Raw genomic sequence first — 24876 nt, forward strand, 5'->3', positions numbered from 1 at the left:
TACAGAATCTATATCTGCCATATCAGGAAGGCAGGCAGGCAGTCAACAGACCCTCTTTGAAGAATCCAAAAATAAACAAAAAGACAGGGAAAAACACACCCGACTCAGTCCAGAGAAGCCAGGATGGAAAACCACGTGTTTAACTACGGCAGACCACACCGACATGAGGACATGTACAAGAGACAGGAAACGACACAACTTAGCTGCAATTGGCCCCCCGATGAAATCTTAAAAAGCGTGTGAGATAACTCAAGATCTCCCGGGAAGGCAATATAAGGCCACGATAGTCGGCACCAGACTCCAGCTTCAAAAATGATTCCAACACCGCTCCAATAGCAGATCTTCCACTTCACAATTTAGATGGATCCGAAGGAATAATTAATTGTGGATAGATAAATTAAATATTTCCGCCAACTAAATATTTTGGCAATACTCAAAAAGCACAAAACTGTATATATTGAATAAAATGGCTCAAGGGCCGAGATGTGATGGATTAATAAAGAATATGCAAAACCACGTTTACTAAATCTGAAATATCTATATATATATCTAGACAGCGATGTACCTCGCGCGACGGTCCGATCACCAATCCAAACCATAGAACTCCCCCTACTCATCTCTGCCTGCACTTTGAGGTGCGAGCACCCTGGAATCGGAAGCATAGAGATTGGATGCAATTGGATGGAATTTTCAGTTGAGGCATAGATCAAACCAACAAAAATTTAGACCCCAATTGGTGAAAACTTCGAATCAAAAAGAAGTATAAAGAGAGTAAAAAATCTAACTACATACTGTCTGTTACAACATTAAAATAGATATTACAATAATTCTATTTTTGGAATTGAATCAATTCAATATAATCATCTTTACAAACATACGTTCATACAGAATATTTGTCTTTATTTAATTTACCTATACCATTAAAATGTAATGTAACAATCGAAAAAATTTCGAGTTGCAATGTTTTTTACAACTTCGTCACATAAAGATAATCGTAATAATAAACGGAAGGAAAATAACCTGTTTAATTTTTTTATTTTTATTATTATAATCTACTACTTCGTCATAATAAATTATACTGTAAAACTTCTTTCCAGATACTCGGCAATACATGCATATCTCCACTTTGGACACCGTAAAATTTAATTGCACTTTTACGGTAACGAAAAAAATTACTGTGAACTTGCCTTAATTCTATGGAATTAATACCGTTTTAATACTGCCTTAATAATCTGACATTTTATTAGTCCTGAAAACAATTTACATTGTAAATGATTATGCGTTCATTTTCATTCAAAATAAAAATGATGTAAGGATTTTTCGCGAACCACTGAGCACACGATATAAAACAGAACCGAGTTAACTTGAGCCAATGACGATACGCCAAATGTGTCATTCTATATAGCGACATGCTACACATGCAAAGCCGTATAAGCCAATAGCAGTGCTCGTACGTTTAACACCAGACGGTGGGTGGATCATTGCTATCGTAATAGGTTGTTATATCAAAATAAATAAGAAAGAACTGACGTGGGCTAAAAAATATACGATAGGGTAAAAGATCTATTTCATACCAGTCTCCTACAGTCAACTCAATAGTACAGTAGGAATCCACAAGTTTAACATAAATTACGCCTCGGTTTTGTTATTCGACGTTTCCCGAATATTGCCATTCGACAGAGAATCTGACATAAGAAAAAACATTATCGCATCATAATAATGGAAGGCGCGCCCGTTAGGTTAATCGTAAAAGCACCTAATCAACAGATCGACGATCAAATTATCAAATGTGATGTTACCTGGACTGTCGGAAAACTTAAAGAACGTCTTTCTGAAGTCTATCCCAGTAAACCAGTGAGTATCATTATTTTCATAATTCCTTGGAATCATCGCTATATTTGTTCCCTGATTGCATCTCAATTTTGTCGATCGAGATGGATATATTCGTAATGTGTTCTAGTTATCTTGGCAATCAGGTCGTTGCTCATTTTCTTGCTCATTTTCGCTTGGCTATGATCTTAATTTGCTAATTGAAGCGTAATAATTATGTGTAACTTTTTGTCTATACAAGATGATCGTATCGTAATAATGCATTATTTCGTCTCACACATTTTTAATGAATTTTATCAAATTTTGTATACAATGTATATGTACAGTGGTAGTTTTTATATTTCTCTTAGTGAAAGTTTTTCTCCAGAGAAAGTGACTACTCTTTCCTATTTTTTATCTGCTTTGATATATACTACGTAGATAGGTGTTTTTATCTTATCACTATATACATATCGTGTAAGATTGTATCATCAGTATATAATTTATAATTCAGTCTGATTTCTCATGATGTAGATTTGCAAAATATTTCAAATATCATTTACACAAGTGCATTGAATATTAAAATGTATCATTTATTTTTAATTATATGTATCTAGAATATTATGTAAAGATTACCAGTGGTATTCTTATTTACAATTTATATATTCTGTTTTCTCTACTTTAAACAAGTAAATACGTATGCACAGGTGTAGATTTCTTGAATCAGAATTGGTAACTGTCACTGTCTAAGAAATTAATATCAATATGATTTATCATCACACACTATATATTATATAGTTAATATGAACATAAAATATTTAACTTCTGAAGATAATGATTGACTAAACTGTGTTTTTGTGCCTTTGACCTTGCATAGTTCACAGTTAGCTGGATTTAGTACAGTATTACCTTCAACATCCAATTATGAAATTCAGTACCTTTATTATCTGCTACTAGATTATACATGACATTATTCCTATCTCATTATGATATGTTAAGTCATTTAGCATTGCACAAGCTTGGAAGTTCTTATAAGTATAATATATTCATGGATTCACTATAATTTACAGAAAAGTTCTGAACAGAAGCTCATATATTCTGGCCAATTGTTAAACGACTCGTCATATTTGAAGGACATCCTACGCCAGTATGATAGTTCTGATGATCAACCATTTACGATGCATTTAGTATGTGCGCCACATAAAGCCAGCATAGAAAAAACTGATATTGAGCCAACACAGACCTGTGCAGGAGAAAATATGGGTACTGAGAATGAAGTAGAAATTCTAGGTTCAAGAACTGAAAGACTTGAGGATATTAATCCAGAGAACAACAGTAGTAGTTCACAGTTACCACCAGTACAACTTTACTCACAACAATTTTATGGACAGTTTAATGGCCAGCAAATGGCATGGATGCAACAGGCTTACACGCATTATCTTACACAATACATGCAACTGTAAGTTAAATTATGTTTTTTAACTATTGTGTCATATTTATTATACTACTTTTGGAAGATTTTGAATGTTTTCAAACACCCTATCTTATCTACATTCTAACTTGGTTTTTACTGGAAATTTCAAGTTGAAATGATGATGATGCATAACTAATAATTTGAATAAAGAAAGATGTGAAGCTATTTTTACATGCTGTGTTTCATTGATATATTTGTGTTTTTGTCTTCATAGTATGGCTGCACAAGGAATCCAGTTGCAAAGTAGCATTCCCTACGTTCAATCAACGAACGTGAACGTAAGTGATACAGCGCATAACAACAATGTGAACAATAACAATGTCGAAGATGTAGAACCCCAACCACGAGCTCTTGCGGTTGATCCACCAGAAGCAGGAAATGTAGCTGGCGATGAGGCAGTAGCAGGATTACATCGTGATTGGTTGGATTTCCTGTACATGCTCTCCAGAATGATCGTCCTTTTCAGCATAGTCTATTTCTATTCCTCGCCGTTGAGGTTTCTCATTGTCACCTTCCTGGGATTTGCCATTTATTTGTAAGTAGATGTCAAAGAATAACTGATTAAGTGGTAAATACATTTTTATTTCAATAGGAACTTGTATATAAGTTATCGTTCAGAGTTTTGAATTCTCAAAGAGTTATTGTTGGTGATACCTTTTGTCTTTTCTTATCAAAATTGATGCATGTTTGCACCAGCATATGATTGTTAGCTCGAATTAAGTTATGCTAAACCATTTCCTGTTTTCAGATATCAAGGTGGCTTTTTCCGAGTTCAACCGATTATGTTACTGGAAAACAACAATGGCCGTGTTGACAACAATAACCAGATTCCGCAGAACGTACGTGTGAATCCGCAGGCGGCACCTGTACCGCAAGGTGCAGAAACACCGAGGACAGTTCACACTGAAGCAGGGACTAATCCGAACGAGGAAAACGAGGGTGAAAGACCCGGTGCTTTGGCATTTACTTGGACTTTCTTTAGCTCGTTCTTTACTTCGCTTATTCCTGACCAACCAAATGTCATTTAATTCCGGTTATTTTTGCGATCTCTTCTCTCTAACTATTGTAAATTATTTCACTTCTTGTCAAAATATTTATACACAATGTCAAGTGAAACGAGGCAGTATCTTTAGAAAATTCGTGGAGCGTTCTGTTGAAAATCTATTGACATAACAAATTTTTGGACTGAATTTGCTCGTGAAGTTTATGCGAGTTTTCTTCATTCATGTTGATGTTTCTATAGTGATAAGTTCCTGTTGCTTCTTGCTGAAGGTCTAAAAATTGTCACGCTGTTTCCAAAGCTCCTAGATCTATTTGTACAATACTTTTTTATGCTCTGTAGTATTATTTAAAAAAAAACAACGACAACAAATATATACTGTGTATATAAATATTAAATATGCGCAATTCATTATTGTAGAAAATGTTATTTAATAGTCCATAGAATAAACATGAGAATATGCTGAATATATGTAGTAAGTAGAAAATATTTTCTTGATATTCCGAACAGAAAGCACCTCTAGCCTAAATGAAGTGCTGAATAACTGTACTCAAAGAGAAACTCAGTGAACTAAATGTAATTCTAATACCTGACTGAATTTGTACAACAAGTTCAATAGTTTTATTCTTCTTCATACATGGGTGATTTAGTGGCGAAAGTGTAGAATATATCGTAATTAATAGTTTCCCACAATTTTCCTAAAGTCAACGTGTATATGGATAAGTAATAAAATATTTAAAGATGAGAACTCATTTGGCAATACCAAATAATTTTTTATTGTACTATCGATATTATCAAAGTATACAAATATAATGATATTATTTATGCAGTTATTTTAATTTTTCAAATTATATTGTGAAAACATTGTATTTGATGATTATATTACGTTTATTTGGATTTTAATTACGGCGAAGTTACGTATATATATCATCACATGATGCAACATAATGTGTCAGCTCAGTCGCGCAGGTGTATGAATAACCTCGATTATATAACCTCAAAGTCTATACATGCTTTAATGAAATATTATTTATTCTTTATTTACATTGAGTAAAAAAAATAACTCTTGTAAGGTATGGTCTTTGTTATTTATTGTAATAACAAAAATTATATAAATATTAATAATATTAACAATATATTGTGTTTTGACAGACAGTGAAATCGCTTCATTTAAAATGTTTATTTACTAAATTATTTCTTGTTTCAGTTTTTGATAATGTCACGAGTATGGTCTTCGGATTTAATTGGTGTGTTGCGTGGAGCTCAATCTGTTGGCAGCGCAATATTAAAACATCAAGAAGAATCTATTAATCGAGTTATTACTAATTCAAGTTTACAAACAACTTTAAATAGTTTGAAAAACGTTTCAAACAAAATATGTGAAGTGGACCCAAGTAAGCTCTCTGTAAGTTTAGAATATCATTATTTATTCATCATATATGCGTACATTGTACAATTGACTTGTATACTACTTTTATTTTTGTAGAAAAATGTACCTCTGGAAGTTAGAGATACAATTGAACGTTTGTGTGTTGTTGAAAAGGGTATTAGTGAGTATTCTAAATATAGAGCAACAGAAGTTTTAGGAATGGCTAATAATGCTAATTATGATTATAAGCATGCTGATACAAAATTGTATGTATATGATCAAGCTAAAGATCCAAAAGAGATTCCCATCCAGGTAGCTGAAAAACAAAATGTTGAAACAACAAATGGTGAGATAATTCCCAAGAAATATGCAAGTGTGAAAGAAAAAATAGACATGATAGCTAAATCTGGTAAAGAAGTTCCTACGATAGAGCTTTCTAATAAAGATAAGATGATATTGCAAAAGCTGGAATTAGAGCATGAAAAAAAAATTCAAACGCTTTACAAGAACGCACAGGATTTCAAAGACAATGAAGTGGCACACATACAAACGGATAATAAATCTGAGAACTTACAAGTTTCAAAATCTGAAGAATCAAAATCTAAACCAGCTATTAGACCACGACAAACGGTACGGTACTAAATTGATTGTATAAAATATTTCAATTTTATATCATTTAGTTTGAATGATGTTTCTACTTCAACAAATAATATTTATATTATGTTTTATTTGTGAATGTTATAAAATTGTGTTAAAGTTAAAATCGCGATATAATCATTATAACAGTATTGATCAATAAGTGAAAATAGCTTTCAGCAAATGCCAAAGAAAGAAAGGTTCCATCAACACGTCTGCAAAGAATGATAAGTTTTGGGACGCTTGGTGTAGGACTTGGAATTGGTACTTTAGCAGAATACACACGGAGAACTCTTAAACTGAAAGAACAGAGTGTTGGACAAACCGTTGATAGTATGTTCCTCTCGCAAGCAAATGCAGAACGAATTGTTGAAACTTTATGTAAAGTAAGAGGTAAGTTCAGATCATAAGTGTTAGATGAAGCACATGATATTAACAAAAATAACAATTTATTAACCATTTCAATTAATAGGGGCAGCTTTAAAAATTGGTCAAATTTTGAGTATTCAGGATAATAGCATCATAAGTCCCCATTTGCAAAAAGCTTTCGAAAGAGTTCGACAAAGTGCAGACTTTATGCCAGCTTGGCAAGTTCAGGTATTTAATAATAGTGTATACTTTTTATACTATCACAATAATGATGACAATGTACATTTTATATTATGATATGAATCATATGAATCAATTTTGTCACAATAACATTTTCACAGAACTATACAATTTTCAGAAAGTATTAACAAACGAACTGGGATCTGATTGGAGAAAAAAGTTAACAATGTTCGAAGAGAAACCTTTTGCTGCTGCTTCTATAGGTATGCTTGTTCTTTAATTTTATAAACTTCAATAAAGTTTAAATTCTTAACATACTGAAAATATTCATTGCCTTAGGTCAAGTACATCTTGGTACTTTACTTGATGGTCGAAGTGTAGCTATAAAAATTCAATACCCTGGAGTAGCTTTAGGAATTCAGAGCGATATAGAAAATTTGGTTGGTGTAATGAAGGTATATAAAAACGCTGCATTTCTAAACTTCTTCATGTTCTTTTTTCTCATTAAATACGTGAGCATGGACATGAACCAAGTTTATAATTTTCAGGTATGGAATATTTTTCCCGAGGGAATGTTCATCGATAACATTGTTGAAGTTGCTAAAAGAGAACTGGCATGGGAAGTAGATTATATACGAGAGGCCGAATGTACAAAAAAATATAGAGAGCTTATAAAACCTTATCCGGAATATTATGCACCGCAAGTAATAGGTAAGGTTGTTTAAAAATATCAAGGCGATGCTAACTCAAACAGCATTAAGGAATATTAATCATTCTGTATAATATAGTAACGAATTATTTAAATTCTGCTCTAGATGAATTTAGTACAAAACAAGTGTTCACAACGGAACTTGTGGATGGTACTCCAGTAGACAAATGTGTGGATATGGATATTGAAACTCGTGATCACATATGCAGACTGATAATGAAGTTATGTTTAAAAGAATTATTTGTCTTTCGCTACATGCAAACTGATCCCAATTGGTCCAATTTCTTTTATAATCCTGAAACGAAGCAGGTAATTATTATTACGATACTGCAGTTATTATTTATTATCTGAATAAATTAATAGAATTAGGTACTTCAATGCATTCGAATACCTTTTAGTTGACCTTGTTGGATTTTGGGGCATGCAGATCTTATGAAAAAAACTTTATGGATCAATACATAGAAGTTATAAAAGGTGCGAGTGAAAGAGATCGTGATAAAGTTTTAAAACTATCTCGAAAAATGGGATTCTTAACAGGTTACGAATCCAAGGTACGTGAAAGCATAATATTATAATTGTATATATACATCAAAATTTACAGTTAGGTAAAGAAAGAAAAGTGAGTTAATGTATTTTTTTAATGTCAGGTCATGGAAGAAGCTCATGTAAATACTGTTATGATTTTGGGTCAAGTTTTCGACAAAAATCATGAATATTTCGATTTTGGCGGGCAAAATGTAACAAAAAGGTAAATCATTGTAACAATATTAAATATTATTATGGTTCTGAACTAATCAAAGTAATTTCTTTTCAGTATTCAAAGGCTAGTTCCTACCATAATAAATCACCGACTTTGTCCTCCGCCAGAAGAAATTTACAGTCTTCATAGAAAGTTATCTGGAGTGTTTCTTTTATGCGCTAAGTTAAATGTAAAAATCAATTGTCGTGACATGTTCCAAGAAATTTACCAAAACTACAAATTTGGTTAAGAACCAATATTATACTATTGGTAAAAGCTGATAATTACTTTTTATAATGTAAAAATAGAAATACCTGAAATTTTCCTAATTGGTAACCATAAGCCTATGATCTTTTTTTATTATTAATTTTGTCCTTTGATTTGAGCAATAAACCAGTGTTGCGATATCCACGGTAAGTTGGTAATTCATCTGCTGGAATTGGTAGACGACCGACATTGTCTAATTTTGGTCCGGATGACATACTTTTTTTAATATTAATGTAATTTTCGTTTGGAACATATTTGATGTAATTCTTCCACCGCCAATATCTAATTACAACAAACATAAGAACTACGTTTTAGTTGCTGAAGTTCACAAGACTAAATTTACGTAATTAAGAATCATTGTTGACCTCATTATTAAACCTAATTATATGTTAATTCTTACTTATTATTAATTTTTGGAATGAATTTATTCTCTGAATGAGGTAAGTCACATAGAAACTGTTTCCAAAACTTGTATATATTTTCATTCTCAATAGACATTGCGCGTATTTTTTGGTATCTTAAATGTTCTGTGAAAGGGAGCGCTAAGACGTCACAATTACTTATTTCTTTTTTTAGCCTCGGAGAATCTTTAAATGATTGATTTAAAAGAACTTGTTCTGCAATGTATAAGAATATATGTAGAGAATATTGTATAAATATATATTTATATGCACAAATTTTTTTTTTAATAAGGCAATGCCAATTAACATATACCAGACGATATATCATATTCAACTTGAAACTTATTACAATCCTGTTTTGCCAATGTAATGTCTTTCATTGTTCCTGCACGAGTGGGAACACAGTCTATTCTCATGTTTGTTGCCATTATTATATTATTATCTGTCAAACTCGTCTTCAAAAGTTAAAATTTTCCAGTAGACAAGTTTCAGAACTATTTTATATCTATAAAGTATAGAAAAATTTAGTTTATAATAATATATATATAACAGCACGCTGCTACACATACATTCATGATTAGATATATTTAACAATTCTTTTATACGAAACGGATAAGGGAATTCTTATCAATTATTCGTATCACTTATAGGTATTTTTTAAAGTAATCATACTCCTATGGTTTTCGTAGTTATTACATTATCGTGTTACTTTTCCGTTACAGTGCATGTTGGTTATATTATTTTTATGAGGTATCACGCAACTGACAGCTTATTTATGATAATAATACATGGTTACGATAACGAGCAAAATCAAAATAACCGCAGTATTGAACTAGGAGGGCATTCAACCTCATATAAATACAATGTTGGAAAGGGCGAACAGTCAGTGCGTTTAATCAGTCTCACCTTGATAGATACTTTTTAAAATTTACTGTATTCTGAAATCTGTTTCTGTGATCTACGAAAACTGAAAACTCTTGATCTACTCAGATTTTATTAATCATCTCAGGTAAGATAAATTTCTGTTAATCAATAGTAATTTATCTCTATGGACTTTGATATACTTTTACCGTATGTTTATGTGTATATTTATGTATATCGGTCTATGAGTTTAATGTGTTTTTTTGACACTGCAAGCAATGCAATTTTTAACAAATTGCATATGGTTTTCAAAAAATTATGGAAATATATGACTATAGAGAGTTGTAAGATGAGTATATATATCTGAAATGAGTTAGATCATCATGACATACATACAACGCAAACTTAACGTAAAATTTCAGACGATCAATGCTTAAAATCACGAGTTCAATCATGTCAAAAGATTGAACGAAGAATTTGTCAAAATCAACGTAAATTCTACGACACATTAGAAGTTGATCTTTGTAGACTTTCTTTTGGACAGTTATAAAGTTAACAGCAATTTGACGCAAAATTCAGCGTGAAATATGTATGTGTTGACCGGATACTTTAAGATCTACAGATGGCTAAAGCTCAATCTGTGCTCCAAGTCTGCTGTGATAAGCAACGACAATGCACTGCTTTATATTTAAAATTGAATTGATAAAAGAATATATTTTATTACTACTGTAGTTGACGTATATGATTTAATTTTAATTTGAAATTTACAAAGGTTTCATTTCCATAATTCAGCTTGGCATTAATAAGGAATCAAATCGACGGTATCATATACATAGACAAATAGTTAAACAAGAGTGGGAGTGATATTTCTTCAATAAACGTAAATTGGATTTATAAGTCAATTCAATTTTATTGTTGTCAAGGATATTTGACGAAGGAAAGGTTCATCGAGGACGGACAAGTGCAGCCACCGTGCAATTTAACAAAACTTTGTATAAATATGGCCAATTCATTTCTGTACTTTGCTTATGGAAGCAACTTGCTTACCAAACGAATTCGTATAAATAATCCAACTGCTATAAAAAAAGACATCGGCCGTTTGAAGGTACCCTTATTTATGTAATTATTTAAAATACGCACGACCTTATAGTTTGTGGTTGACTATTTTTATGATATAGAAATATTTATTTATTTTTGTAAATGACTCACAGATTTAAGGTTATCTGAACTTTTTGTTATACTTTTTTTAATATTCTAAATATTGCTTTTTTGTTCTATATACAGGGTTAGTCAGTAGAAATGTACCAGCAGAAGTTGGCCGCAAGTGACCGATACGGCAGTATGGCCTCTTTAAAAAATGACATGTGACTGTGACCCATTCCCATAAGCACAAACTGACAGTTCGCATAGGAATAAGGTTATTGAAATATTTGAATAGTTAGGTTACTGAAATAATTAATTAATATTTGTAATGACAAAATGTAATTTCATTTAAGATTTATTTTCACAACAGATTGCAATTAAAATAATGTAAAGTTTAAAATATTCACAATTTTGATATTTCCAAGTAACGATCACAACTGCAATTCTGCAATACAATGCTGCAATTAATTTAAAAATCAATTGAAATGTTTTTATGGCAAAAATCGGTTGTGAAAATAAACCTTAACTGATATTATATTTTGTCATTACAATATTAATTAATTATTTCAGTAATCAAACTATCGAAATATTTCAATAACCTTATTGCTATGCGAACTGTCAGTTTGCGCTTATGAAATGTTTTTATGGCAAAAATCGGTTGTGAAAATAAACCTTAACTGATATTATATTTTGTCATTACAATATTAATTAATTATTTCAGTAATCAAACTATCGAAATATTTCAATAACCTTATTGCTATGCGAACTGTCAGTTTGCGCTTATGGGAATCGGTCACAGTCACATGTCATTTTTTGAAGAGGCCGCACTGCCGTGTCAGCCACTTGCGGCCAACTTCTGCTGGTGCGTTTGTACTGACTAACCCTGTAGATATTTCGAAAATACTTTATAACTCTTTTATTTCAATGAACTTCAAATAATGAGTAAAGAGCATTAATGCAAACCAAAAATCAGAACACCCTTTTTTTAACTTTTATACACTATATTGTATTTTATTTTACTTGAACTGTTATAAAATCATTTTTTAATATATTGAGTTGATAATAGTACTTTGCGATACGAGTGCGAGAAAGCGAACTTTATAGGCAGGCGATGAAGTTATTCGCACGAGCCGCACACGAGTAACACAACGGCACGAGCCGAAAGCCCATTATCATATTTTATTGAACTGAAAATTATGTTTGCAGAACTTCAGGCTTGATTTTATAACATTTTCAAAAAGATGGCATGGTGCTGCTGCTACTATAGTTCCAACAGAGAATTCACATGTATGGGGAGTAATATGGGAAATTGACAACAGCAACATGTCAGATTTAGATGAACAAGAAGGTGTTGCAGATAAAATATATTTTCCAATGACAGTTGATGTGGAAACACCTAATGGAACAAGTCTTCAATGTAGAGTTTATCAACAGTGTAAAAATCCTGAGGAAAATGTGACAACAGAATTGTTACCGGAAGAACGAAGACCTTCCCCACTTTATTTGTAAGTATTCAGTTTTATTACACAATTCGTTTGTATATAAAACGGTTTCAAAGGTTTTAAACAATTTGAATCGACAGTAAATAATAACTGACAGCCAACAGATATTTAAGAAACAACGTGATGTAAATTATAAAACAACACAAAACAGTTTACTGTTAAAATATAAATTAAAACTCTTGGTCTTAAAAACATTTCATTACAGGAACACGATATTAAGTGGAGCACGTGAAAATGGACTTCCACATGAATATATTCAATTTTTACAAAGCATACCACATAATGGTTATTCTGGAGAAAGTGAAATAAGGTGAACAAATTTATGTGAATTCAAATTCCTAAAAAATATTTCGTATCTTTGAATCTTTAATCTAGTTTAAAAAATTGAACTTTCTACGTTGTGTACTTCTAACATAACAAATTATTTATTTTATACACTAATAACTCATTTATACATTTCTCTGCTAATCGTTCTACAATTAATCGAGTTTTTCGATTATGTATGTAAGAAGCACTGGATTTTTTTTAACAAGATTGCACTTTTACACTGTATCCTTGCTTCAAATTATTTTCCACATTTTTCATTGTTTTAATATAACAACTTCCATCGCAGCCTTCCTCTACGTGAACAGTGATTTCGCTAATGATCCTCTTCCTGATGCGCGGTGCAACTGTCTCGTGGTTGGTGACTAGTGACGCCAATTCTTCAGCCGATATGTTATCCAACGTTTTACGGGGGATTTTAATCTTCGAGATTTCACCATTATTTATCTAGAAAAAGAGGAGCATTATTTAAACATTTGCAAAGATGTGTAAAAAATAAAAATCTATTTCTGGACCTCTAAAGAAATATGATATGATACAGAATAGTAAGTAGGCAAATTTTGTGGTTTTGGTAAAATAATGATTATATAAGGTAATTTTTGAATTTGATAAATTCAACAAATAGTAATTAATAATATGAATAATCCTTGCACTCTTACATAAACAGTGACGTTTAATTTGTAATCCATGTCCACTTCCGGCCAACTTTGTTCCAAAACATCCTTATCCCATTGAATGTCTCCATCATTTGCAAGTCTATGAGGGGCTGAACAAAAACCAGCCCATAATTCTGAAGCAAAATGCGGGGCTAATGGTGCTAACATTATTATTTGTGCAGCCAAAGCACGTTCGAATTCACGACTTTTTGCGATGCATTCTGATGATGCTTTTCGTATACTGTGAAATATCAGAATATATGAATTATTCGCAGCTGTAGAATTCCATGGCCAAATATTCTAGTAAAAGAATTCCTTACTCACCTATTTGTTAATCCTTGCATCTTCGATATGCCCACACTGAGTTGCTGCGAGTCAACTATGTTAAAAGTGACACCCTTTACGTAGAAATTTCGACTGTCGAACATATATGCGTTTTCTTCAATAAACTTTTTGCTCGGTGGCTTTGCTATAATTTGATTTGTCAGTTCATTTCGGCATTTTAAAAATTGTCTCACGGTTATCCACAGCCGATGTTGCCAACCCAGAATACCGGGAAATGCTAAAAACAATGAATATTATTAGAATTTTATAAATAGAAAACTTCGGTTCTCAATCACTTATTATTACAATAAAATATTGAACTGACATATTCTTCAAAGTAAGTTTTGCCTTAATTACAAATATCTGCCTAGTGAAGCATATGAGCTTTACGATCACGCGAAAACGTCTTTATCTCTCTTGCTCCTTGATGGCTTTTATGGCCTCATTAACCAAGTAGCAATTTTTTCGATATTATGAAAAAGTCATTCAAATGGGTTCCATATGTCCGCTAGAACGTTATCTGTAAGCTACCTTATGTCCGACAGTCAATTTTCGGACGTCGAATATCTTCAAGATGCCTTTTTGGCGGACATAATATTCGGATGACTTCTTCGTAACATCGAAAAAATTGCTACCTGAGTAGAGGACCACATGCCAGCTGCGAAAATGTCTCAAAGCATACTTGTTTGCATCTACATTGTACGAAAATGTATACAAAAAGTTTTAAATTTCTTACTAGCTGTTGACCAATTTCTATGTGAGGTTGGTGCAACATCTGCTAAAATGAGCAACCTGGTGGTATCGGTGCCATAGTTTTCAAACATTTCAGAAGGATCCACCCCGTTATACTTCGATTTAGACATCTTTTCCCAAGAACTAGTTACAGGATTTCCGGTACTCTTTTCAACGTATACTTCTCCAACCTTTTCCACTTCGTCTGCCTTGAGGTATTTGCCAGAATCATTAGTCCTATGGGACATGCCCATTACCATTCCTTGGACAAGAAGTTGTTTGAAGGGTTCGGATGTTGGTAATAACCCCTCCGAATGCAGAAAATGATTCATAAATCGTGCATAATAAAGGTGTAAGACAGCTATAAAAAATAGAGTATATTTAGAACCTCAATTATATTTTTTTCGGCCTAATAGGAATAAATATAAATTGTAACATGCAAATTTTATTAGCTCAGTAATTGATCAGCATTTAAATACCGTGTTCCTTTCCTCCGATGTATAGATCAACAGGTAACATTTGATTAGCTTTATCTTTTGCAAAGATTTCCTTATCATTATTTGAGTCAATGTATCTCATAAAATACCATGAACTGTCGACAAACGTGTCCATTGTGTCGACTTCTCTTTTCGCACTCTTCCCGCATTTAGGACATTGAGTTTTAACCCAGTCAGTGACCTCGGCTAACGAGGATGACTTTCTGATGGTGTTGCTCATTTTTGGAAGTTCTACTGGAAGGTCTTTCCTTGGTACTGGTTGAACACCGCAATTTTCACAATGTATTATTGGAATGGGTGTGCCCCAATAGCGTTGACGTGATATCAACCAATCTCTGAGTTTGAAACTAACTGGATAGCCACCTATATTCAATTGTTTGGCTGTATTGAGAATTTTGGAAATTTTTTGCTCTCGTTCTTCAGGCGAAAGTTCTTTCGCTGCTTCGAAGTGGATTCCCATGCTATTGCAAAAACTTGCGTCGTTTTCAGACTCACAAGGTATACCTAGATGATTATCTCTAAATCTTGTAAATTTTATTTTATTTGTTGAAAATATGGGCAATTCTTCTCCGGTAAAGGGATTTAAGATTGTAGCACTCAATCGTTTTTCTGTACCAACACATTCAGAGTCTTCAATTTGGTTCAAAATACTTCTTGTACTAATTGCGACAAACTTGGTCTGCTCGATGCGTTCTGGTTTGTCGGTCCACAGTGATAATGTTTTTGGATACCCTGGGACATTTGACAGTACTTTAAATTCGAAGTTTGTACCATTGCAATCTCCTATCCAATGTTGTTGTAGCTTTATAATATCGCGCCAATTTCGGAGCATTGGATTAGTTAAACCATCCAATAAGGGTCTGAAACCAAAAAATATATGTACATATTGTATTATGCTGTTTTCATAATATATGAATTTAGAAAAATATAAGAATTACTTGGCAAATTTTGTGGTTTTAATGAACCACTGATTTAATAACTTTTTCTCAACTTTAGCACCAGATCTCCAAGATCGATTGTTTGAGTCGACTTGTTCATCAGCTAAGACTGTTTGATCCACTGGATCCCAATTAACAAAGGCTTCTTTCTGATAAATTAAACCTCTATCGAATAGTTTTAAGAAAAGCTCCTGTGTCCATTTGTAATATTTGGGATCACAAGTTGACAATTCTCGATCCCAGTCAAATGAACATCCTAAGGTATTTAATTGCTCTCGCATATTTTCAATATTTTGTTTCGTCCATTCTGCAGGATCTATGTCTTTCTCTATAGCAGCATTTTCTGCAGGTAAACCAAAAGCATCCCAGCCGATAGGATGTATCACATATTTTCCTAAAATTAAAAAGCTTTTAGAAAGTACTCCATTTAACTATGTATATACACATTCAATATAGTTATCTTACATATAAACTTTCAAAACTTGTATAGGATGATCAATATCAATCAACACTAAAGCAAAAATATGTGATATCAACTTTCTGAACTTGCACATACAAATTTCTAGCAGATGCAAATTGTAACTGGTACAAAATAATATTACACTAATAAGTTTACCTTTCATTCTAGAGAATCGTGCAATGGAATCACTTATAGAATAAACTCGCACATGTCCCATGTGTAATGCCCCGGATGGATATGGGAACATAGATAATACGTAAAACTTTTCCTTCGAACTATCATTATTTGATATTCTATTTACTTTATCTTTCCAATAATTTTCTATTTTGTGCTTTATTTCAATGTTTATATCTTGTTCCTGCAAACAATTAATGGAAAAGCTTTAATAGACAGAATATTCAATTTTACACAAAAGAAAAAATCTTCCTTATAATAGTAAATGTAATACATTAATGTATTTTATATTTAAAAAGCTTCAAACATCATAAATTGGAATATACACTGATTATAATTTACGAGTACATATTAAAATTAATAAGCATGATTTCTTTTTCAATAAAAAAAACAGCATTAAGAAACTCTACATTTTAATGTTGCTGTTGGTTATTGTATATTTTAAATAATTGATCTCTGCTTCTAATTAAACTAAAACTAAATCAGTATCGTATTGTTATATGTTCGCGCTAGATAGATAACCTATAAAAAGTACAATACCCATAGTTGTAAGCCCGTGGAAGCGTGTCTTATTAAAGTACATTTGTAGACATTGTCAGCGACTATCTTAGATATTAACTTTGGCGAGAAAATAATGGTTTGTCTCATAATAAATATTTTTATATAATATTTAATAAGTTTTTAAAACTGAACATGTTGTGTATAGCACATTACATACATAACAATTGACGGTAGCCATTTTGAATCAGTGCCATATAGTTAGTAATCATTCCAGTACTAAAATTTTAAACAAGTAAACTATTGAATGTAAAATTTTGAATGTGTAATTTCAATCATTATTTATATTACTTTCAAATATGAAAAATAAAACTTGGACCCCGAAAATTGGCTCATTGGCAATCTCCCTACTCAACTCTGCCGCTACTAGTAATACAAATATTCAAACCTCTGCGATTCCCGAATAGTTGGATATCCCGCAAGAAGAAGAAGGAAAATATCAGTTGCATATAAAATGGAATATTCGAAACATTGAATAAAGCATTCCAAAGGTTACTAAACATTATTGGATCTTGACTTACTTTCGAAATTTATTCAAAATATAAAATTGAGACTAAATCAAAATTTCACAAAATATACGGAGAAGATAAAAAGTGAATTGATATTGTAAAACATCGAAAATGAACTACGCTCAAATTGAAATTAGATATTAGCACTTAAAATTCAAAAATCGTGGCTAAAAATATTTAGAAGTACTGGAAGTTAGCCAAAATTCTGTGCGCGCAAATTCGTTGTGCAGGACTCGGGGAGTGAGGAGAGACCTTCCTATGATGGTCTTGGAGTTTTCGTATTTTCACTGTATTTGAATTACGCAATAGATGCCCTGGGTTATTGCATGCAGTTGATCGAGACATAACGTGCTCTCAGCGATCTCTGCTCATTTTGAAAACACCTATAGTATTTCGGAGCACATAAAAACAATTGCACGAACGGACCTAATTTTTTCGTTTGGCAGTTGTCCGATAATCCAGTTTGCTATGAATATGTTGCGGAGAATCCTGACGATGTAACTAGGGCTGCTGAGGAAAAGAAGTCTAAGAAGTAAACGCACGCCACATTTATATAAATAATAAAAATGAATAATTTCCCTAAATGTTTTATGGATGTGTTTAAGTACACATGACCCGACGATTATTATTAGGTAACGATACAATTTCTGCATGAATTTTAAATTTACTCTTAATAATAAATTGATAAATATAACACAGGGATCCACTCGATCTTGTGAGTAAATTGCTTTAAATAGCTTTGTTATTCCCACCGACAGTGAATTCTCCTTTACCTCCTCACAGTGTCTTGGTCTCTGTAACTTTGCCGACGGAGCTCTCAGTAATGATACCGTTTCATAAAATCTCCGCAGGAGGTCCTTCTCTCTACTCATAAACGAGAGTTTTAAAACATATATTTTGTAAGTAATTCGGGTCAAAGAATTGTGAAGCATTTGGTTCTGAAGGCTGATATTTTCAAAGTAGACCAAAGAGGTCAAAAATATTGTACAAATTACATACATACAAGTTGTTAGTTAATAGCCATACATATGTATTGTTACCTTCAATTTTACCATTTCATATTAATGTTAAACGTTGTATACTTATATTTATCAAAAGCACTGCACCGGAGTTGCCGTTTGCCGCCGTGTTGATTTAATAACTGAAAGTGACCTCTGAACAGATTTATCTTACCGAAACTAATTTGATAAATTTTTATTTAAACTCTGCCATATTTAATATAGAAAATCTTGAGATACAATTGAAGTATAATAAAAACAAACATGCATATATTAACAATGACAAGAACTTGTACGTATACATTCTAAGGTTTCATATATTGCCTTTTATTCGGTTCACGACATATTTCAATATCGTATTCGAAATACTCGTTAAAAGTTATCTTGTTTCAGCATTGTGAAATTTTATTGCAGTTATAACGGTTCCTGCGACCATGACAATATTCCCAAAGATACCGCTCGTGTAGGTCTATAAAAAGTAAAAATACAATAAAGCCATATATAATATAATAAAACTGCTTCACCTGCACCCGCAATTAAGTTCCACAATAACTTGCACGGTGTGTATATTACAAAAGCATATTATAACATAGTATCTACGTATAAATTGTATCCTTGGAAAACGTCAATTTCGAATAATTAAACGAAAAGAAGATTTTCTAAAAATTGTAATATACCGTATATCACTTAAATAATTGGTAATAAATTGTTGAACGTTCTTATGTTATTTTCTCTATTATTTAAAAGCATGAAGAATTTTAAGCTCATTGAGTATTCATTAATTCATTAGCATACGGAGCAGTAGAATTTTCAAACTTAAGTCAATACAAGTGTGCGGAACCCTTAATTAATAATGCTTAATTTAAAGTGCTGGAAATAGTTTAGAATTCTACAAAAGTATAGCAATTAAACTTGGAAAATTATCACTATGCGGGGTGAATATAAAAGATAAATTACAGTTTATATCTGAAAAGACAAATGACCGCGGTCGATTTCATCAGTACCGATATGCACGCGAATCGTGGGTATGTTATTACATTTCCAGGATTCCAAATATCATTACTTAATAGCTCCTAATCAAAGTGTTTCGGATAATAAATTGATCTGAGTTAGAAATATGATTATTTTCGTGCGAAAGGCTAGTTTCAGCGATCGTAATTCAGTGATCATGAAAATTGACGTATCTCGCGTGTCTCAAAAAGTATTCAGTGTTTGAAGCTTTTCTTTCTTTATGGCTGTCTCCTCGTAAGGGAGATGTGCCAGTCAGTGTGATAATAGACTATCGGTAAACTGCATTATCAAATATTGGTAAAGAGGGTTGACCCTAATGTATTATGTGACTAAAACAAAATTTATGGATTTTCAATATGCTCCAGAATTGCTATGTTAGTTCCAGCATATCTCACGTGCCCGCAGCGCTCACTAATCGTCAAACACAAAGTTCCATGAGGCCGTGACTGTCTGTGGTAATATCACCTCGGTAACTGTATGCATTCCCATAGATATAAAGTGTGCTTGACAGAATAAGAATAACACGTGCACGAATTATAGGAATCACACGTGAAAGAGAAATACGGGACATTTGTGATATACTAAATGAAATCTCGGTGAGTAATTCCTCTTGTTTTCCGCAGAGCCTGTGTACGTGGGAGAGAAAAAGTGGAAAGATGAGAGATTCCGTACGAAATCGGATTGCTTGCGTCAAATGAATTACGTAGTTATTAATCTTCGCATAGAGCAACGTAGTAGCATACATATCGTTGGACAGCCATGTTCCTATTATTTGCGATATTTATATCTGTCACAGTGTTATTCGCAGATACGGAAAATCGAAAGGAATATTAAAAATACATTACCTGCAAGCATCGCGTTTCGACTCAGTGTTGTGGCAGTATTGGAAATATATTCAAAACTTCAGGCTCGTTCGAAGATTTGTAGAATAATTCACGCAAGAGTAATCCTTCTGTAGTCGGTGCCTCGAGATCGTCTTTATTTTTCGTTTGTCTTGTCCTAGGTAAATCCTTTTTCGAATTCGTTCGATCGACCGAAGGAGTTTGACAGTAGGATGGAAGTGTGATGACAGTTTGACAAGATGGCGACACTTGGCAAGACTTATCGAATCTTTGAGTAACATTCTTGGCATGTTCTTTCAGAAAAATAAGTTTCTCCATTTCCATACTCTCCTTCATTCTTTCCAGCTTTGCCTCAGCGACGCTCACTTTCATTTCTCGTTCGATAAGTATATTTTGAAGTTGCATTTTCTCACCTAATAAATCTCTTACCGTCTCGGTAAGTTTCGTGAATTGAGACTCTTGCATGCTAAATTGTCGCGTTAAGAGTTCCAGCGACTGGCTCGTTTGAATCTTTAACTTAGCCATTTCCGTAGTAACATTTGAAAGCTATAGCACAATCGTACAGAATAAATGAACATAACGAAAGATAAAATAAATAACACTAACCTTAGACTTCAATCTATCTTTATCAGCTTCGTATTCAGAAGTTCGAAGCTGAAATCGATCTTGTAGAGCCTCGTTTTCCGATTTGCATACTGATAATTCGTCTTCGAGCTTATGCTTCTCTTGAGTACATCTATAGAATTAGTTACGAAAAGAGTGCTGATTAGTAAAGATTAAAAAATATATATAAAACAGACAAGGTGTCTCAGCAGTACATTCGTATCAGTTTAGATGAATTATGAAATGGTAGGTCAAAGCTGCACTGGCTTTACGGTGGCAGAATGGGATTGAATTGCGCACACTACACATGTATTTCAAAGGAAATTGCTTACGAATTAAATTTCGTAAAAATAATACTCAGAGATCTTGTTTTTCTCAACTCTGACGCTGATATCAATGTAGTCCGAATAGATTTTTAGATTTTCGTGCTAATTCTTACTCTGCGAGTGTTTTGACTAATTCTGCTATACGTTGCTTGTCAGCAGAGCAGAGGTCACTGATGTGAGGCACCTTCTTCCCGGCGTCTGGAATGCCTTGACACTCAGGACACGATGACTTTTCAATTTTCACCTCGTCGGATTCTTCAGTGTGAAGGTAGCAGCTTTATTGCATCGACGTCATTTTTTTACGGAATTATCCCGTCCGTTAAAGAAGCTACTACGACGTTCTACATTCCTTATACCCACTGGTAATCACCGTTTTAAAGCTGCTATCATCCTAACCCCAGCTTACCTACCTTCGTTTCCTTCAATCATTGCATTTTCCTCCCGGACTAATTTCCGCGTGTGCTGTCTCAATCTTGTCAGTCTAGTAACATGAATTATTTGGAATTTCTCACGGATTTATATTATACGGAAAAATTACTAGGCTCTTACTTTGTGTTCATCTTTACAAACGAGTCCACGAGATTTGCGCTTCTTTCCATTCTTATTTTAAATGTAAATGGACTCCGTTGAAATTATTAGTAATTCTTTTTCATACGGTTATGTGTATTACGCGTGATTTGACATGACGATGATATGGCGGTTGTTTGACATTTAAAAAATTTACGAATCGTATTACTGATTTTTTTTTTTTTTTTTTTTTTTTTTTTTTTTTTTTTTTTTTTATGAAACTTAGGATGTGTTCCGAAATTTACTGACAGTACTGTAAAAGTAATTACATCTCTCTTAGATGCGTATGAATGAATAAGGACACAGCGTTGATCACAGTACTGGCAGTAATATTCGGAACATACCTTCAATCTTGGCAAGAGTCATGCTGTTTTGAAAGTTCTTCGCTTTTTTTCTTTGAATAAAGTTACCATGGACACGTTCCAAAATTCATTAGTAGTACTACGAGTGCCGTGTTCCTGTTTACCTGCATGTAATAGAGCGAGTCATAACCATACTCTCAGTGAATTTTTGAACGTATCCTATGTTCCTACATAAATACGTTAAAACGAAATTAGAATGGGTAGTGTATTTGATTTTTTTGCCCACTTGTCAGAATCCTAAAGCTTCGAGTTATTTTTCAATGAATTTTTATTACCATAAAGAGATAGCAATTTAGCGATGGACAAAAATAACTCAGTATAGTTTACACACAATAAATACAGCTTGTAACGGTTACGTTTTAGTTACCTAAATTCAACATTATACAGCAACTATTTCTGTACAAACGTACCACCTGATGGTGGTTTTACAATAAAAATCAAGTGCACAGGCTTACTTCAGCCTGTGTGTTTGGTATGAATAACTTTGTATAAGAGATATAAAAATATGACATACGTGTTTGCTGGGTTGGGGGCAGGGGGGTGGGTTATATTTATTCGCAAAAAGGTATACGGGACAGAAACGATACAAGTTATGTATGGTAGCTACGTAAATAATATATAAAGTGAGAAATTTTTCTTGAGATTGAAATAATAAATTCGTGAAGTATCATTTTTTAAATTTCTTTATCACATTGCGATTATATTAATGTCCCTGTTTAAAAAATTTTACAAGCGTTACGAGTTATACAATTTTTATATAAATATTTATGATCCGGGAGGAAAATGTAAGAGAAATTTTTATGAATTTTCAGCAGGGTCAATAACATCAGGTTCTTATCCTGAATTCTTGAAATATCACAAGGAAAGGAAATATTGTCAGCAGCTTAAGGTGAAAACAAGCTTCGATCCTATGTATTTCGAAATACAATCAATGAGGTACGACATGTCTCTTCGACTATTATGTAGAGTTATGCAAATGATCTGGTTCATTACAGGAAGACAAGCAGAGGAAACCTCACATCGGATATCCGAGATGCTACGAGATACACGCAACGTGACTTCCAATGCATGACAAATGAAAAGCGTTAGGCTTAACATTTATTTAATAAGTTTACAGTAATACAGTAAGATTCCGGTGAACATTCAAAATGCGTTCTTAGAGTTTAGAGCGTTAAATGAAACAGTGCTAACCGTAATACATGTGGTATAGTGGGGTGACGGGGAATCAGGAAATGACCGTTTTACCGAAAATATCTGCCTAAATTCACGATATAACTATTAATATCCATGAAAACTACCAAGACGGCTATCATAATTTGCCACGCGACAGGTCGAAGTTCAGAAGGCGCGGATAAACTTCGTCATCAGCGATCTGGCTTGTGATTGGCTATGAGTAATTTGTGGCGCTGCCATCGCGAATAGAATTAACCATTAGATAGCTGCCACGATGATATCAGAGTGTGTTAAGGGATGATACTGAGCTTATTCAACCGTGCTAATTTATGTATCGTGATCGGCTTGCTAGTAACGAGCGTCGTCTAATATATTAGCCTTCAGTGAATATTTTCCATGGAAAGATGACGGAATGATATATGAGTAGGACAATAATTAATAATCATTTAGACAGACCCATGCATGCGTCTTAGATTTTCTTAGCCTTTACAAGACCGGCACGTTTTCGACTCACTTTTTTATTTTTACAACTTTTTTTTATCAATGTCATTGGGTTGAACGGTGAAAATGTCGACCCTCCTCTCGCGTCACCATAGTGTTTCATTCATGCCTGTTTCATTATTTCTTTTTTACTTTTGTTGCTTAAATAATAATAAATATTGTTTACAAAATAAACTCTGAGATCAGGCCTTGTATGATATTTCAGTCATAAAAATATATACTTTGTTATAAAGTCAATAAAAAATAGTCTACTTACGTGCCAATGCGTGCTTTTCTTGTCTTGATTCTAATGTTTGCACGATAAAATATAATAATAATAATACTAAAAAGTAACGCGTAGACTGCGCCTTCCAAGAAGTTTTCTCTTTGGAATACGCCTACCTGCACCTATGTAGTAGCATTGCTTGGGCGCTAGTGTCGAGTCGGTTTTGTTCCTATTCCCTCGCCCAGCCACCACGCTCTGCTCTAGCTACTCACCGAACACTTGCCGACATGAAGAACATTGGTTGACATTTTTAGGGTAATTGCGAGCAAAATTGACTGAAACAGTTCAAAGCCACTAAACTGGCTTCCGGTTTTGTAAAGGTTAATAATTCTGTAATATTACAGGCATATAAGATACTATAGGAACAAAGTTGGGATATATGTGAGAATGAAGAGCTTTGACATTAATTAGTACAATTTGTTTGATGTTAGTTTTCAGTACGACTGTTATTCAAGGGGTTGAAACGAAGTACGGTTATCAACTGGGACTTAATGCTGATACTATGTGAAAGCATTGTGCCACGGGGGTTGTCTTAGAAATTTAGTTTGAATTTTACCAAGCCATTAACAATATAGCAATTAGGAAGTTGTATTTAAT

The 24876-nt window shown here is 33.1% G+C and overlaps 6 protein-coding genes and 1 long non-coding RNA gene across 8 annotated transcripts; 4 read left to right on the top strand and 3 right to left on the bottom strand.

The window, feature by feature from the left end:
- Nucleotides 1-1405: 1405 nt before the first annotated feature.
- LOC107268021 (homocysteine-responsive endoplasmic reticulum-resident ubiquitin-like domain member 2 protein) lies at nt 1406-4750 on the top strand. Its single transcript, XM_015740353.1, has 4 exons — nt 1406-1854; nt 2880-3268; nt 3498-3818; nt 4032-4750. The coding sequence occupies exons 1-4, from the start codon at nt 1720-1722 to the stop codon at nt 4309-4311; spliced, it is 1125 nt and encodes a 374-aa protein (XP_015595839.1). The 5' UTR covers nt 1406-1719; the 3' UTR covers nt 4312-4750.
- Nucleotides 4751-5107: 357 nt separating this feature from the next.
- On the top strand, nt 5108-8569 carry LOC107268020 (atypical kinase COQ8B, mitochondrial). The gene is made up of 12 exons (XM_015740352.2): nt 5108-5356; nt 5491-5688; nt 5770-6282; nt 6462-6681; nt 6761-6885; nt 7016-7100; nt 7177-7292; nt 7386-7548; nt 7653-7855; nt 7945-8097; nt 8194-8294; nt 8361-8569. The coding sequence occupies exons 2-12, from the start codon at nt 5500-5502 to the stop codon at nt 8533-8535; spliced, it is 2043 nt and encodes a 680-aa protein (XP_015595838.1). The 5' UTR covers nt 5108-5356; nt 5491-5499; the 3' UTR covers nt 8536-8569.
- Nucleotides 8570-8629: 60 nt separating this feature from the next.
- Nucleotides 8630-9638, bottom strand: LOC107268022. Its single transcript, XM_015740354.2, has 4 exons — nt 9523-9638; nt 9267-9458; nt 8953-9169; nt 8630-8834 (listed from the first exon to the last, which is right to left on the bottom strand). The coding sequence occupies exons 2-4, from the start codon at nt 9379-9381 to the stop codon at nt 8630-8632; spliced, it is 537 nt and encodes a 178-aa protein (XP_015595840.1). The 5' UTR covers nt 9382-9458; nt 9523-9638.
- A 94-nt stretch (nt 9639-9732) lies between these two features.
- Nucleotides 9733-13447, top strand: LOC107268023 (gamma-glutamylcyclotransferase). The gene is made up of 5 exons (XM_015740356.2): nt 9733-9962; nt 10738-10919; nt 12164-12462; nt 12665-12769; nt 13073-13447. The coding sequence occupies exons 2-5, from the start codon at nt 10815-10817 to the stop codon at nt 13092-13094; spliced, it is 531 nt and encodes a 176-aa protein (XP_015595842.1). The 5' UTR covers nt 9733-9962; nt 10738-10814; the 3' UTR covers nt 13095-13447.
- LOC107268019 (probable leucine--tRNA ligase, mitochondrial) lies at nt 12863-17311 on the bottom strand. The gene is made up of 8 exons (XM_015740351.2): nt 17105-17311; nt 16547-16748; nt 15931-16324; nt 14975-15852; nt 14500-14856; nt 13764-14001; nt 13443-13680; nt 12863-13230 (listed from the first exon to the last, which is right to left on the bottom strand). Exons 1-8 carry the CDS (start codon nt 17210-17212, stop codon nt 12985-12987), a joined length of 2661 nt encoding a protein of 886 aa, XP_015595837.1. The 5' UTR covers nt 17213-17311; the 3' UTR covers nt 12863-12984.
- A 1574-nt stretch (nt 17312-18885) lies between these two features.
- LOC107267911 lies at nt 18886-22135 on the bottom strand. 2 transcript variants are annotated; one of them, XM_025085304.1, is made up of 6 exons: nt 21961-22135; nt 21818-21892; nt 21525-21686; nt 21089-21218; nt 20486-21028; nt 18886-19098 (listed from the first exon to the last, which is right to left on the bottom strand). In XM_025085304.1, the coding sequence occupies exons 1-5, from the start codon at nt 22008-22010 to the stop codon at nt 20507-20509; spliced, it is 939 nt and encodes a 312-aa protein (XP_024941072.1). In that variant the 5' UTR covers nt 22011-22135; the 3' UTR covers nt 18886-19098; nt 20486-20506. The 2 variants fall into 2 exon arrangements, with proteins under 2 accessions (XP_024941072.1, XP_024941073.1); XM_025085305.1 differs by lacking the exon at nt 18886-19098 and adding an exon at nt 20261-20405.
- Nucleotides 19140-23476, top strand: LOC112494392. The gene is made up of 4 exons (XR_003059775.1): nt 19140-20236; nt 21571-21773; nt 23153-23276; nt 23336-23476. It is a non-coding gene; the product is annotated as an uncharacterized LOC112494392 (long non-coding RNA).
- The last annotated feature ends 1400 nt before the right edge of the window (nt 23477-24876 follow it).

Source organism: Cephus cinctus, unplaced genomic scaffold (genome assembly GCF_000341935.2).
Source record: "Cephus cinctus unplaced genomic scaffold, Ccin1 Ccin1_scaffold0462, whole genome shotgun sequence".
NCBI lineage: Eukaryota > Metazoa > Arthropoda > Insecta > Hymenoptera > Cephidae > Cephus > Cephus cinctus.

Bases quoted from the DNA above. Each gene is read 5' to 3' on its own strand.
- LOC107268021 (XM_015740353.1), top strand. From the start codon at position 1,720: ATGGAAGGCGCGCCCGTTAGGTTAATCGTAAAAGCACCTAATCAACAG. The intron at 3,269-3,497 runs GTAAGTTAAATT...TTGTCTTCATAG, and splicing joins CTTACACAATACATGCAACT to TATGGCTGCACAAGGAATCC. The intron at 3,819-4,031 runs GTAAGTAGATGT...TCCTGTTTTCAG, and splicing joins CTGGGATTTGCCATTTATTT to ATATCAAGGTGGCTTTTTCC.
- LOC107268020 (XM_015740352.2), top strand. From the start codon at position 5,500: ATGTCACGAGTATGGTCTTCGGATTTAATTGGTGTGTTGCGTGGAGCT. The intron at 6,682-6,760 runs GTAAGTTCAGAT...TTCAATTAATAG, and splicing joins AACTTTATGTAAAGTAAGAG to GGGCAGCTTTAAAAATTGGT. The intron at 7,856-7,944 runs GTAATTATTATT...AATACCTTTTAG, and splicing joins ATAATCCTGAAACGAAGCAG to TTGACCTTGTTGGATTTTGG.
- LOC107268022 (XM_015740354.2), bottom strand. From the start codon at position 9,381: ATGGCAACAAACATGAGAATAGACTGTGTTCCCACTCGTGCAGGAACA. The intron at 9,170-9,266 runs GTATATGTTAAT...TATACATTGCAG, and splicing joins TGAATATGATATATCGTCTG to AACAAGTTCTTTTAAATCAA. The intron at 8,835-8,952 runs GTAAGAATTAAC...TGTTGTAATTAG, and splicing joins ATTCCAAAAATTAATAATAA to ATATTGGCGGTGGAAGAATT.
- LOC107268023 (XM_015740356.2), top strand. From the start codon at position 10,815: ATGGCCAATTCATTTCTGTACTTTGCTTATGGAAGCAACTTGCTTACC. The intron at 10,920-12,163 runs GTACCCTTATTT...TTATGTTTGCAG, and splicing joins AAGACATCGGCCGTTTGAAG to AACTTCAGGCTTGATTTTAT. The intron at 12,463-12,664 runs GTAAGTATTCAG...ATTTCATTACAG, and splicing joins AGACCTTCCCCACTTTATTT to GAACACGATATTAAGTGGAG.
- LOC107268019 (XM_015740351.2), bottom strand. From the start codon at position 17,212: ATGAGACAAACCATTATTTTCTCGCCAAAGTTAATATCTAAGATAGTC. The intron at 16,749-17,104 runs GTATTGTACTTT...AATTGTTTGCAG, and splicing joins CCACGGGCTTACAACTATGG to GAACAAGATATAAACATTGA. The intron at 13,231-13,442 runs GTAAGAGTGCAA...CTCTTTTTCTAG, and splicing joins AATTAAACGTCACTGTTTAT to ATAAATAATGGTGAAATCTC.
- LOC107267911 (XM_025085304.1), bottom strand. From the start codon at position 22,010: ATGGAAAGAAGCGCAAATCTCGTGGACTCGTTTGTAAAGATGAACACA. The intron at 21,893-21,960 runs GTAAGAGCCTAG...TCATGTTACTAG, and splicing joins TTTGTAAAGATGAACACAAA to ACTGACAAGATTGAGACAGC. The intron at 21,687-21,817 runs GTAAGCTGGGGT...GATGCAATAAAG, and splicing joins ATTGAAGGAAACGAAGGTAG to CTGCTACCTTCACACTGAAG.